Source organism: Coturnix japonica, chromosome 1 (assembly GCF_054131305.1).
Source record: "Coturnix japonica strain WE chromosome 1, WE-NBRP24, whole genome shotgun sequence".
Classification (NCBI taxonomy): Eukaryota; Metazoa; Chordata; class Aves; order Galliformes; family Phasianidae; genus Coturnix; species Coturnix japonica.
In genome coordinates this window covers 5,287,418-5,302,532 of record NC_140663.1, presented here as the reverse complement: position 1 = coordinate 5,302,532, position 15,115 = coordinate 5,287,418, and the positions used below count along the sequence as shown (strand labels likewise).

Here is a 15,115-nt window from a genome sequence, read left to right as displayed (position 1 = left end):
TAATACAACTGCAACAAGTTCTACTCTGAAGAAATGCTGACTTTTAAACGCTGAAGGGGAAGGAGTGTATGTTTTTTGCAGTTGGATTTTTCCATGTGTGTGCCAAGTGTGGCTGTGTGCATTGATTTTCCTAATAGCTTTATCTTTAGATTTTGCTATTCTAATTTTTGCTTCTGGGTGGAGATAAGCTTCCTAGTCAAAATCTTCCCCTTCTTCTGAAGGTGTTTACTTCAACACATCCAGAAAAATATACATTCTATACATGAAAAGAAGTTAAAGATGCAAGAAAAATACCAGAATAAATTGGCTCTTATCCTATTGCTGCCTGAAGGAAGTGTGGTAGGAGGGTATCTGTGCCATTAAAAACTATGACTGTTGTCAGGTGCATAAGGTATTTATTGGGAGAGTCAGCCTGGGGTGAGTGCTTCTCTTTGTGGCTTGTAGGTTGTTTTGTCTTCCTGTTCCTGGCATTTTAATGCTTTACAGAGTGCAAGGAAATCAGAGTTACAAGTTGAGGTTGGCAAGGACCTCTGGGTCCGTCTGGCCCAAGCCCTGGACAAGCAGGGACACCCACAGCTGGGTGCCCAGGACCATGTCCAGGCAGCTCATGAAGATCTCCATAGAGGAGACTCTAGAGCTCCTCTAGGCAACCTGTGCCAATGCTCTGGCACCTGCAAGCACAGAAATGCTTCCTGATGTTACAAAGAACCTCTTGAGTTCCCATACGTGCCTGTTGCCCCTTGTCCTGGCACTGGTCACCGCTGGCTCCATCATGTTTGCAGCCTCCCTTCAGGTATCTTCTATATATTTAGTTTCCCCTGAACCTTCTTTAGCCTGAAGAGTCCCAATGACAGTCAGATTTACAGCAGTCTGGGAGGCCACGCGTCTTTCAAGCCAGGTTTGGCACAGTGCATGCTTCTGACTTGTTAAAGTTAAGAAGTTAAATAGGTAGTTGTGGGCTGGTCCTGGCTGATTCATTTCATAGCAGGTAGCATTTTGCTTGAAAAGAGCCTTTGTGTGAGGCCTAGACACTGAGCAGGAGAACAGGTTGGTATGTGTGCCCTTGCATATTTGATATGGAGATTTGTTTTTCAAGTGTTAGGGGTGCTGACTGCTGCCCAGAAAGCAGATGAATTCCAACAATATTAAATCTTAGGTTTGTACTGCTTTCATCCAGGAAAACATTCTTATCACCTCCTGACATCCAAAGTATTTTAAGTCCCTAAGTTATCTTTAACAGTAAAGTAGTTCTAAATAATAATCATAAAAGAAGTATTTTCCACCCTGTAACCAAGAAATACCTAACCAGTTTCAGAAACATAAACTGTATTTTAACAAGGTTTCATTTCATGGTATCTCAAGTACTAAGCCAGGAGCAGATACTTGAAGCCCCATTTCCAGTAAGTTCTTTCATTGAGATGCTTTTCACGCAGCTCCTTGGCAAATACCAGTCTGAATTCTTACCCCAGACCATAACAGTGATGTGCACAGGAGCAGCGTCCTGTGAGGCTGTTTGTTCAAATCCTCTTGTTTATTATTAGCCGGGCTGTAGGCTGCAATGGATACCACTGCTATGTTGCCTGCATGACACTTCTTGCTAACAAATAGCATCTTTGTTCGAGTATCTGCAGTTCGTGTAGCTGTAGAGGGGCCATGCCTTGAAAAACAGCGAACTGATGCCAAATAGCTCAGTTACATGCAGCAATTGCTCCAAGCGGAGGAGGAGAACTTTCCCCTTTTACTTTCGGCTGCAGCAGTTTAGAATGTGATCTAGAAATAAACAGTTTTACTTCATGAGGACTAAAAGTGAGTTTTACAAGGACTGGGCAGAAAACCTTGATCTACAGAATGGTAAAACGTCATTTTATTTTATATACTGAACTTTAACTTGCTGGATATATCATGTACTAATTTCCTTCTCTTTAATTTCTGTATAGTGTCAACTTCGAGTGTCAAATACCCAGTATGATTAAGTTATGAGTTTATGCTTAATGGCGGAAGAAATATAACTCGCTTAATTACTGGTGATATTTTCTTCATGTGAAGCTATTACTATGTAAAAGGCGTAGTGTTTTCTAACTATTTAACTCTTCTTTCACATCCTAAAAATAACATGCATGGGAAGAGAAATAAAGTATTGTAAATGTTTATTTTGTTTCCTGCAAAGTAGAATATCTGATATGCGTGTAGTTATTTACCACATTTTTCTTCCTTTTAAATGTTGTCTACCCACAACAAAATACTGTTCAGCATACATCATGGGTCATGGCTTTTCCTTCATTGTTTGTGAGGAAGGACTCGAAGGAAAATAAACAGCACTGCTATGAAAGGGACCTTCTGATATGACCACAGACTTGAAACTTTTGCTTGTTGCTCTGATAATGTGCCTTGAATGTGTAGATGCACAGCAGCTGTTGGTAGTGCCTGCGGACAGGAATTTGTGCCAGTGCAGCTCTTCATGCAGTGGAATGTGCACTGTGCAAACAAGCAAGAATTTGAGTGAAGCAATGGAAAACAAATGATTGTGTTCCAAGTCGTTGGGGGGTTTTAGATTGCTCTGCAGTTGAGGGTGGGTTAGACAACGAAGCAGGGAGAAATCTCCTGTTCAGAATAAGGGATGAGGTTGCACAGGGCAGTAGCAGTATACTAAAACTAACCCACTAACTAACCCTGGTCCCCACAGCAAGAGGCATTACTGAAGTTCATGGTACATCTATAACTTATGCTGCTGATGCTTATGCTCCCCATGAGGATCTACAGCCACCATGAGGCCTCCCGTCAGCTGCTCTGCTCTGAGCAAGCCCAGGGAGCTCAGCTTTAAGGCTCTGCGCTGCCTGTAGGTGACATGTCTGGCAACTAACGTTTCTCCCCGTGGAACAAAAGGGAGCAGAATATTATGGTTTTTAATTTGCCTTTTAGATCTTATAATTAGTTCATTTTCCTGTAAGTTCACTATACTTGACTTAATTCCTTAGGATTGGAAGAATGTGGAATTCAGGAAAAACAAACACTTCTGCATAAGATACTTAGAATTGTAGCTGCTTAGTAGAACAGATTGTTTCTAGTTAATTTTTAATAAAAGCTTTTTAAAGAAACCTGGTTATTGCCAACTGAGGAGCTATTTTTAATTTAATGTGATATTTTTCAGTTCTTGTACCAACAGACCGAAGCTCAGACAAGGGTTTTGAAATTCTGAAGAACCTCTGAAAATACGGGGTTTTATTTTCGATGTGACTGTGATGCACATCACCTGATAGTGAACAGCGGGGTAATATCTGTAATTCTTCTGTAGATTTCTTGCTTCTAAGTAGCTCTGGCATCTCCAGATGACCAATTTCCCTTATCAGAAGATAAATACAGAAGACAAATTAGGACTGAGTGCTTGCAGTAGGTAGGGCTAGCTTGTTTTTTTTGCCTTTGCCACTTACATTTTTTACATACCATCACATCTTTCTGTTTCCAAAGAGATTGTTTTCAATTCTTGAACAACCGGTGAGGTAAGGAGATGTGACAAAGGAGCAAAGCTTATACATAGTGCTTTTTTCTCACGCTATGGGGCTGATGACAGTGCACGGATGTCTAATTTGTCAGACCTGATCTGTTATGAGTTTAAAATAAGTGAATGGCAAAATGAGGCTAAATCTTACCCCAAACTCAAGTATCCTTTAAATCCAGCTGTTTACTGGTCATCCCAGCAGTGCTGAAAAGTAACATCACCTGATCCTTTTGTTCCTGGCCTCTCTTTCTATGATTTACCTCTTTTGCATGCTAGATGCATGACGCTGCTAGCATTACACTTGCTATATCCTGTTACGCTTTCCAGTTATATTAGGGAACTGCATGCTCTGATTGAGCTGCCATTGGTAGTTTCTATCATCATTGATTATACTGTGTTTCTGATTGCTAATAATTCCTCAGTTTTTAGCCAAAATCAGTTTTCTGTACTACCTACCTGAATCATATGCTAGTATCAGCCTCACCTGAGACTAGGCTATAGTCTTTGCTATATCATGTGCTGTTGACCAGCTGTAAAGGCTGATTCGAACTAGGAAAGGTAACCAGTTTAGTTTCACAGCTTTAACTACTTCCATTGAGGTAAGGCTTTAATGTCCCTTCCAACCTGAACCATTCCAAGATTCTATGTATTTTTCTGCCAAGGAGGCAGAATTCATTCCCGTATTTAGCTTTTACTTAATCAGGAATCAGTGTGTAGTTTCTAACTTGATGTTATTTAAATAATTCTCCTTGCAAGAAAAAATAGGATCTATTTATTTCTTGAAATATAACCTCTTGTCCCTGTTTGAAGCTGTTCTCTGAGTTCTTGTTGTGAATGGATTAACGTGATGTTCAAGTATGTCAGTGCAGCTAGAAGGTTAAGATGTTTCTGGCAGGAAGTGAAGAGGATTACTTTAAAGGCAATGAATATGATAATTTCCACACTAAATGTAATTGAATTGTCATGAGGCACTGAACGTGTCAAACAACGATATGTGTTACTTAGGTGGAGAACAGGAAGGTAACCCACAGAGATATACTCAGCATAAATCTGGACCCCGTTTCTGGCGCAAATACAGTTTTAATCCTATATTTAATCTCAGTTTCAACTTCTGTTGTTTAATCCATTTGTGTTGTGGAAGAGCTCTGCTTCTCCTTTTGAGTATATTTTTGAACGCAAGCAATAATCATTTTGTTGCATTCTATTAATGAAAAAATACCATGGTGCTAGCTACTTATTTTGCTATTCTCTTAATCAGATCTCATCTCTCCTTTACTGGGAAACGAGTGATAGAAGTATTTCCCCATTTCTCAGCAGTAATCATAATGTAAATAAATAGGCTTTCCCCAAATCTGCCCATGAGACCATGACAAGAAGTAAGGATTAGGACAGCTCAACTTTAGAATTCGCTCTGCAAGTATATGTTTACTTTTTAAAACTCATAATTGGTCTTCTCTAAAGAATTAGTGTAAGCACAATCTGTTTGTGACTTACAAAAGAAAATACAATTTAGTTTTGGTTATGATTCCTTTAGCTTCTCGCTTTGGAAGTAATGCCTGGCTTCATGTACTACTTTGTCAGTGTAGATTAGTGGCTTAAGTGTGGGTGCTGGCAGTTTGGTAAGCATAGTGTGTCAACGAGTAAAGGATTAACAAATGGATTGGTGTAACTGTGTCAGGAATATATATTTCTTAGTTGTGCTCAGGGTAGCATGGAGTTCTGTTTGTGTCCTTGTGTGGTGATGTTGCTGGGGAGGACATTCCAGAAGGGGATTTTTGTTGGCTGTTAGGCAGCTAGCTGGGAAGTGGCCCATGGTAACTATAGAATTGTCAGAGAAAACCAAGCATGAAACCAAACTGCTTCATCTCTTGCTGTCTTATTTAAGCTTGGGAATGAACGAAGGTGGATCCAGCACCGTGAGGAGCAGCAGGAACATCACTGTGCTCAGACAGCACTAGAGGCTGACAACATGAAATGAAGCAACTCACTTATCGCCTTACAGGGAGGAAATTATTTATCAGTGATGTGGCATAGAGATGCGTAGCTTCAAAATGTAGCAGATGCAGTTCTTAAATTTTAAATGGTTACATAAATAAATGCATGCTGGTTTGGGTGTACTTTGGGGAAAAAATGACAAAGCCAGATGTCCTCACTAATAAATGGGAGCAGTATGATTTGGAAATGATAGTGACAAGCAGAGGGGAGCTAGAATGAGGAGAGCAAAGTGTGGAGTGTGTATTTATGATATCTGGTAGTTAACGAAGCAGTCAGACATCTCAATAGGGGAAATTTGGGACAAACATAATTGCTGCCCATGCACTGGGGCTTGTGTCTGCGATTGGGGCATGCTGCGGTTCTGTTTGCATTCCCCTAAAGAAACTTCAAGGGGAAACACATAGAGAATGTGCTCAATCACTTCACTAGCAGGCAACTTTGAAAGCCACTTAGGAGCAACTTAAATATGTAGGTGACCCCTTTGAACAAATAAACCTGCTAATGCCATATGCTGAAAAAATCTTTTACGGGCTTATCATTGTCATGACTCATTCATGTCATCTCCAGTTTTGCCCCTTAAAATTTGGAATATTGAAGTGCAGTATGTTCTTGCCTGGAAGGTCAACTGGGTTCTGGGCTGCATTAAAAAAGGGGTGCCTGGCAGGGAGAGGGAGGTGATTTTCCCCCTCTGCTCAGCTCTTGTGAGGCCCTTCTCTTCAGTCTTTCAGTTAGTGAGCTGTGGGGTATTTTTTCCTTTTTAAATAAATTTATTTAATTGCTTTTTTTAATGGAAAGGAGGGAACATTCTGAACTCAGAGTTTGTTATTGTCCAATAATGATATTTTACTCTGATCAGTATTCAGGAGGTGTACCACGATCGTATTTTGTTTTGATACAGTTGTTTTGGCATTTCTCCATACGAATAATTGCTCTGAAGTCAAGATTATTTCTAAGTACTTAACTGCAGTTTTTTGCTCACAAGGGAGAGAATCTGAACAGCTTTATTATAATCCTCCACAGGCGCAGATGCCGAGCAGGATGCTGCTGTCAAACTTGCCCAAGAACGAGCAGACATAGTTGCCAAGTACGACAGAGTAAGTGAATTTAATAATAATATAATGATATATTATAATTAATTTTAGTAATATTTCTGTTTTAAAAATGAATCATAGTTTCCCACTAGCTTTTGTTTATTTTGTTAAAATACCCTCTGTACTTCTGATCTCGTGATTTTGGGATGCTCTGGCCTGTGGGTGGGTTAAATTCTCCCTCCACAGGGATATTCTGGTTAACCAACTCATTTTTCAGGTGCATGGCAAGTTGCACTGGGGCTACTTTAAGGTAGTGTAATGCTTTTAGATGTAATGAAAGCATTGTGTTTGAGTTTGCTGAGTGTATCTACAGGATCAGAGGAACTCTCACCACGCTCTTTGTTTTATTCTTTTTATGGCTATAGCAACACATCATTACAGAAAACTTGATAAGTGACTTACTTTGTTTGTCAAATTGTGACAAGGAATTAAAGAAATATCCCAGGCATAACCTATCTCTTAAACTGCTTGTCATGTAAAAGCCTGATGCACCACGTGTCTGGAATGCCTGCACCATGTTCATATATTCCAGTAACGCTTGTGGGCTTTGTAAGTGTCCTTGGAGAGCTGTGCCATAGACTTCTTTGTACAGTGGATGAAAGATTTTAATGCTGGACTTGGTGTGATGTCCTGCACAGCGTGTACTTAGAGTAGCTTTATTTTTTTGATGTGGAAACTATGTGTATGTGACTTTTATTCTGAGTGCTGGCCTCTCTTCATGCTCAGCAACCTGTATGTAGTTTGGTAGGAGCAGGAGAAAGGAAAAGGAATGAATGCATACAGCAGTGTCAGAGAGAGGCTTCCTGTGATGAAAATACTGCTCCCAGCAGCTGATAGAGCTGTGCTACTTTGCTGTTTTTGGTTGGTCAGTTTAGTACTAGTGTTCTTCTCCTACTGCTCTAGCTTACTACCCAAGCGTCCCAAACATTATGGCTCAATCCTGTCTTTCTGTGTCTTAGGTTATTGTATTGTGCAACTTAATTTGGAACTTAATTTGGCTCTTTTTTTCTTTTATTTTTTTCCCCCCTTCCTAATAGGGACGGGATGGTGCACAGATTGAACCATGGGAAGATGCTGACTACCGCCTGTACAAGGTTACAGATAGATTTGGGTTTCTACAGTAAGTAGCTATACTGAAAAGAGAATAAGAGTTTGTTACTGTTTGTGTTCTTTATTGTAATGCCTATTCAGTGAAAGTGTTTGTTACACCTTTTTGTAAATTTTCTGTAAACTTTGCTGCGCAGATTTTTTGCTGTGCAATCTTTCACTGTACTTTTTAGTTCCAGTTTTAGCTGTTTTAGTTCTGTGATGTGATCCTGTTTGGGGACTTGAAATGTTTTTTAATTATTTGGGGATAAAAATTGATTATCCGTGTAGAAATTTTAAGTTCAATTAAATTGCAGATCAAGTTTGTTTTTAAGTAACTGTGTTACAAACTTTAGATTTTTGGAAGGAAATTTTAGAATTTAATTAATACGTTGACCTTTAATTTTAAAAAGAACTTAAAGGTTACATAATAGCTATAAATGAAAAACTATATATCCTTCAAAGATGAATCTCATTTGACTTCATTTTCTAACTAACCCTACTGAAACCTCTTGCTGATTTTGGACCAAACATTGCATCATTAAGAAAAGTGAGAAAACACCACAATCTGGTCAGATTCTCTGCTAATCTCCCAGTGATCTCACTTTTTGCAAATAAAGATGATAGCATTAAATTGTATTAGAATTTCCGTGTCTGGCAAATGGAAAAATCCAATGAGCAGAAACTGAACTCAAATGGATTTGCCACTGCTGGTAATATCCAGCTGAGAGCGTTTGCTATTCTTGGTATTTGGCATTCATTCGAGTATATGAAGTGCAGTGAGGCTCTCCAGTGAAAGCAGAGATGAGTATAAAACTTAATTTCTAACTAAACATTTTTGTACAGTTTGGTGTATGACTTGCAAATAGTTGGTAAACTATAGCTCTACTACTACATATCTGGTAATGTAGCTGTCATTGTAGGCATTCCTGTTGTAGACAATGATTTAGAATTAGAAAATCAATCATTAGAATGATTTCTTGTGCGCAGTTAAAGAAGTCACTGCTAAGTTCACCTCTGTCTTCAGTGGGAACAGGTATACCTTCAGATTTCCCAGTGAGTTCTTGGCTTAGGTAGCGACTCCTGAAACTTCCCTGTTACTTGTATTGCAGTATTTCCCTTTCTATAAGCAAAGCATGGAAGAGTGTTATTACTGATTGCTACAATTGCCACTGCTATTGGTCTGTTTAGGAGTCTTGGATTTTGTGGCTCCAATGTCATATATCTGAGGTGCAGCGATGGACATGCTGCTTAGCAAAATAACATATGGCAATTTCCAGACTGCTTTAAATTAAGGCTAAATTTAAACTACTACTCTACATTTACATCACACCATGGCCTTTTTTTGTGATTAGACAATGTAGATGTACCTTAGTCATTAGGCAATACTTCCTTTCCACTAATATAATTAGTCACTAATATGAAATCCATGCAGTATTCATATAGCCAGCTACAAGGGTTGAATTTGGAAAGATTTATGATACATGAACACTGCACAATTTAATGATGTATATGGATATTCCATGTCCTTGCTAATTCTGTGATACTCATGCTTACATGTTGACCTGTGTCTCTTTATATGGCAGATTTCTCCTGAGAGTGCTTTTAAGGGCTGCTTTATTATCTGTAAAGCAAATTCAATGCAAACGACAGTTCTGTTTTCCTGAGAGATAAAATCTCTCCTGATAGGAAAATTACAGTTAGGACAAGCATATCAGATGTCTTTTCAGGGAAAGATGATCTACATTACAAGTATAGACTCTGACTATGGTCTGAGTTTACGTGTACTGTATCACAGAATGACCTGGGTTGGAAGGGACCTCAAGGATCATGAAGTTCCAACCCTACTGCATGGCAGGGACCCCCCTGTAGTACTGATCTTCCATGCTTTTAACAGATTTTGAAACTAAACAGCATGAATGCAACACATACCAAAAGCCTCAAAAATTGCCTCAGTGGTTTTCATCCAAGACTATTCACTGCAACCTTGAAGATGCCAAATCAGCACTACAGTGAGCAGTTAGTGAGAGAGTTATAAAATCTTCAGCCGTTTCCTTGGTGTGTATTGCCAGCAGTTCCTTACTGAGCTGTCAGGACAGAGAAGATGATGGAGAAAACGAAGATGAGATACTTCTTCTAAAAAAAACAGTTTTGGTCTTGTTTTATGATTCTTTGGTTGTTCTGGTGTCTTCATTTGTGCCTCAAAGTAGGATGGGGTAAACTTAGAGAGTCTGAAGGCATTTACACTTTTATTGTCTTCCTGTGCTTGGGCTAACCTTAACTTAAGGGTAGCCTTAACCTTGTAAGACCCACCGATGAAATCTGTGTTGGGCAGTTTTGGTCACTTGTAATGGCCATTGTGGCATTAATGTTTGCAGTCTTCACTTAACAATGTGCTGTAAAATGTTTATAAATATGCCTTAGGAATGCAATTTAAATTGTTCTCTGAAGTGCCATTCCACAAATGAGTGTGGAAGTTGTATTTGGCCTTGAATAGTAAAAGGAAATTGGTGTGAACAGGCTATTAAAACAACTGTTAAAGAGAACAAAATGGAGTTAATGCCTTGTGAATTCAGGGAACAAGAAACAAAGTACAGTGAAAAGTGCAGATACAAGTGTGGATTGTTTGAAATTAATAATGGGAAGTTGGATGTGAAGAAAGATTTCCAGCAAGCATGCTAAACTGTGACATAACACTCTGAGAAGCTGAAGGAATCTCTCTTGAGATGCTTAACACCAGATTGTACAAAGCAGAGCAATGCACTGAAGAGGAATGCGGTCAGTGGGACGGACATACAGGGATGTGCCATGTTCTGAGTACAGTCTAGCTTTGGAAAGTCGCTTGTGAGGATGGAAACTGAGGCACTGACCAATGGGGTTGATGTTTTCTAGGCGTGTTGGTGCCTAGTATGAACTAAGTTGTCTGTTGTACACCCTGACAGCATATTTGCTTAGCTCTGTAACGTTGAGGATATATTTGTAAAGATATATTTTCAGTGCCTGCCTTCCAGGGGAAAAAGGCTGTTTCAGAGTTCCCCAATGACTTCGATTGACTGTGAGGGAGTTGAGGTTATGTCCCTTTTCATAGCTGGGACTATACTGCACATGTGCTATTTCAACCTGGTCAGTAGCTCTTCATGCGCTACAGTGCAACACTTCCAGTCCTGTTACATTCTCAGTTTGAATAGCACAAGAAAGGTGAACTAACATTGGTTCCTTGTAGTACTTTTAAATTTAGTCTTAATTGCAGTAGCATTTTTCATCATAGAAACGAATAGAGACTGTTTTCCATCAAGTGCTTATGGTCTTTCTCAGTGTCATCTGGTGTACGTGGATTGGTGCCAACTGCAGCTTCATTGTTCAGGTACATCATGTTTGTCTATGGAAACTTGTGTCAGGGAGCTTATCTTAGTCTTGAGAGAACAGACCAGTACATTTCTTTTAGGTGTGATCTGGTTGCTTGTAATCCTAGAAGGACTACTCCAAAAAACTGCAGCCACAGTCCCCATTCTGTAAATTCTCCTAGACTCCTGATTTCATGTTAACTGTGCCAGAATGCTGAACAGGAGGACTGTCGTGAAAAATACCAGTCATTCATAAAAAGAACTTTTTTCCTCCAAGAAGTCTAGCACCAGTGTTTCTATATGCAGTCTGCCAGTCTTTAGATAATACTGGATATTCTTGGCTATAAAACTTGTGCTTGAGATTGTATCTGACTGATATTTTGTTCTGTACTTGTGGTTGGAATACAAATCTAGCATACTGTCTCAAGAGACCACCTCAGTACTCAGATAAACCTTAGACTCCAATCTATGTCTTTTTCAAGGAAGTAGTTTAGGAAGGGGAGAAAACATCTCATGTGTCTTCACAGGTATTCACACACAAGCCCTGGAAATGGAATAGAAGAAGGTTGTGTCATATATATACATATATACACACACGTACATATATTTGTCATGGGATATGTTGTGGATTTTGGATCAACTGTGTGCCGGAATGTGATTATTGATCTCTAGATTTAGTAGGAAAAAATTAATTGTATATGAAGTATGAAATTAAGGGACCAGAGCTTAGCAATTAAGAGAAAATAAGAAAAAGATTGAACAGAAAACATAAACAAGAACTCAGCCCCAGGAAACCAAGCTCCAGACACCATGCAGCCAGCAGAAAAAGTAATTCCTTTCTCTATTATCTTGTAATCTGGCTAGACATTAAAGTATTCTTAGTCTTTTCACTCTGATCTCTTCTGTCACAGAAACATCACCTCACACATACTTCTTCCATTTGCTTTTTGCAATCATTGAGAGGGTAATAGCTTCAATAAAGAACTGAAAAGAAGTTCTTCCTGTTTAGAGGTGAATAGCAGACATTCCAGTAATGCTTTGGGATCTAGGATTTCCCCCTTCCTCCTCCTTGAATTCTTCAGGTCATTTCTTACTGCTTTGGGATGCTTAAATTAAGAAAGAGAACTAATATGGTGTTCATGAGGCAATGGTGAATCCTCTATCACTCTTAAGAACATTTAAAAGAAATAAGTAAACATCTGTTTTTGTGAATGTATTCTCCTATTTACTTTTTGCAAAGCTCTCAAACTAGCTAAAACGATGAAATAACTTAATTTCTTTTGTTTTATTTCTTGTATTACGTTAAGGTTAATGGTCTTGTGAGCATTGACTAACCGGGGTTTGCAAAATGTCTGAACTTTGTGCTTGCTCTCAAAATAGGAGAGAAGCTGAAAGCAGCATATTGCAACTCCAAAGCTCAACCCCCCGGTTCCTGCAGTAGCTGATCATGTTTTGAGCCTTTCAGCTCCAGGCCAAAAGTCAGAGTAGGGTGAATGCAGCAGCCTCACATCTTCCTAGGGTGACATGAAAGATTAAAGTCAACAAAGTCAAAGGTATAATAAAAAAAAATCACGTGTTTTTAGCAAGCAGTTACAATTTATATTATTCAGTCTTGTATGTATTAGCAGGCTTGTGTGTATATTCTTTTGATTCTTTTATGTATCTGTCTCTATGTATTACCATTGTCTTTTATCAGGAAGCTCTTAAAGACTCTGCACTTCTTTCATTCTTGGCAAGAAAACCGTCATTACTTTGTGGCATTTAGTGCATATACAACTCAAGGCTGCTTTTTACTAAACCAAGTTGGTGAACAAAATGATGACTAATATGTCAACTAGCACTGTGGAAAGCGTAATAGTAAGTTAGATCTTAAGGCACAAATTGGAAATAACAGGAGTAAAAACAGTTTTATCACTGTAGATTTTTCAGAAACCTTTTTGTTGTTCATTGGTCCTGTTGCTCTTCTGATAATGAGCTGTGAAAAGCATAAGCTGTCACAACACAAAAGAAAATGAATTATTTTAAAGACTCTTCCTTCCTTTAACCCACATAATACAAATTATTTTAAGATTTTAGCAAATTAATTTGCATTGATAAATGTCTTAGACCATAAAACCTGTTAATATTCACTGTTGCTGTAACTTGATTGATTTAGGTTAGACAGGTTTTTATCTTCCTCACTCTTCAATAGATAGAAGTTGAGGATGTCTGTGTGGCCTGATCAATGCTGCAGGGACCCTTATAGTGATGTAGGGTAGATTTGAGGTTTATTCTGCTTAGTACTTTTTTTCCTAGCAAAGGATAACGAGTACAATAAAAGCCTTAATGGTAGAAAATACACTTCTTTTTCTTCCCCCTTTGATCATAAAGCCCTCTTAATAGTTTGAGTCAGGTTCTTGTGCTACTTTTGCAGTAGCTCCACAGTGGCTTTCATGGAATTGTACCAATTTACAGCAGCTGAAAATCTGACTCATACTTTTATTCTTTGTCCCGTGGGTCCAGTAAAGCTTTGAGCTGACTTTCCAAAGAGTGTGCTAATGCTGGAAATGTGCGTCTGGCAGCACAATAATCTCAAATAGCGGAATTCATTCTTTCTTTCACTAAGATTATGTAGCTTACCTGCTCTTTTCCATCAAACTCAATTCTTCAATTGCACTACGTTTTTATTAGCTCTGCAATGCATTTCTATGGCATGCTGCAAAAAGGAGGTGGCAGAGCAAAGAAATTAAGAGCTGAATGAAGAACTCTGAGAAACTCCATTAAATGTCTCCAAATGAAGCTATCGATATTTTGTTGTTGCTGTTACTGTTGTTTTTCTCCCTAACTTTTCAAGAGGGAGTAATAGGATGAGCAACAAGTTAATGTCTTTCAAGTCCTTGGCCATTTATACTGAGCTTCACTGGAAAATAATACTATGTCTCTAAAATATTCTCCATGCATTCCTTAATAGCTGTTACAGTGTGTTTGTAGAACATCATGTTCCAGAACAGCTCTCAGACCCTGCTGATTTGAGTAGGTACACAGGTGAAGTGTCTTCAGATAAGGGGTTTAAGGCCAGGTCACCAGCTATTTTCAGCAGCAAAAAATAAGAGTTACTGAGATGCCAAAACATTCTGGGGAATGGAAATCAGAGAAACATGGCAATATATATAATATATATTATAATATATATATATATTATATATATATAATAATATATATAATATAATTGGCAATAATGAAATAAGTAGTCAAAAAGTAGAGATTTTTTTAATGTATTTTTTAGTTTGCATAAGGCTTAACCAGATTGTACTGAGGTTGTTAGGAAGGTTAGAAAAGTACTGTTCCTACTGACACGCAGCCGGTATCCTTAATTCTCTAGGCACAGTCAGTACTGCCAAACTCATCAATTAATGCAGTGGTGCATTAGAAAAGCAATGAAATATTTATTCTTAGCATTTCAATTATAAATGCAAATGTTCTTTTGTTCTACATGCTGTGGTCATTCATCAGGGACTTGCGTTGTTCTGTTCTCCCCTTCCCAGCAACTGAGCTGGGCTCAGACCCACCTTTGTTAGGGCAGTGGCTGTACCCTTACCTCTGCTGGGAAGGAGCTGTGATGGATTCAGCCTATTGGCAAAGACAAATTGCTATTAAAAAGCTAAAATAAAAACATTCAAGTATCAAATGTTAAAGTAACATTTCTGCTGATTTCTACTAAACAGAAGAATATACCTCATTTTGTCTGTAAATTTTCTCCATAGTAAATCTTTATAGACCACATGAAAACTCTACTATAGTCTTGCATTGAGTACGATGGATTCCTCTCTAATATGTGCTCCATTTCCCTGGACTGGTTTTGCCCTGGAATATTCATTGCTAATCAAGATGTTGAGGACTTGCTGTTTAAATCAACTTCTTCCCCTTTTGCCCTGATGTACACTGAGGACTTTCTTTTTTTATTTAAGGAGAGAAATGGAGTTTTATTGAGTTTGGTAACTGAGATTCAGAATGCTATATTTAGATTAATCTTCCAAGCATTAGGCAAAACCAATACATATTTTTCCCTTGTTTTCTTTCACAGGGAGCTCCTTCTAAAATAATACACTAGTGGTGTTTCCATA

General features: G+C 38.5%; 1 protein-coding gene across 11 annotated transcripts in view; it reads left to right on the top strand.

Annotated features, from left to right (window-relative positions):
* USP6NL (USP6 N-terminal like) overlaps positions 1 to 15,115 on the top strand; it is a 95,108-nt gene that overhangs the window by 36,927 nt on the left and 43,066 nt on the right. For 7 of the 11 annotated variants that reach the window (XR_014932961.1, XR_014932959.1, XM_085512035.1 and 4 more), the window contains 2 exons: positions 6,512 to 6,585; positions 7,620 to 7,702. Coding sequence is in view for 8 of the 11 variants with exons in the window: in XM_085512035.1 (XP_085368161.1) it covers positions 6,512 to 6,585; positions 7,620 to 7,702 (157 nt within the window). In the remaining 3 variants the exon portion in view is untranslated. Of the gene's footprint in view, positions 1 to 1,473; positions 1,852 to 6,511; positions 6,586 to 7,619; positions 7,703 to 15,115 lie in introns of those variants that run through there. The other 4 variants (XR_014932960.1, XM_015868955.3, XM_085512079.1 and 1 more) reach the window with 2 other exon arrangements.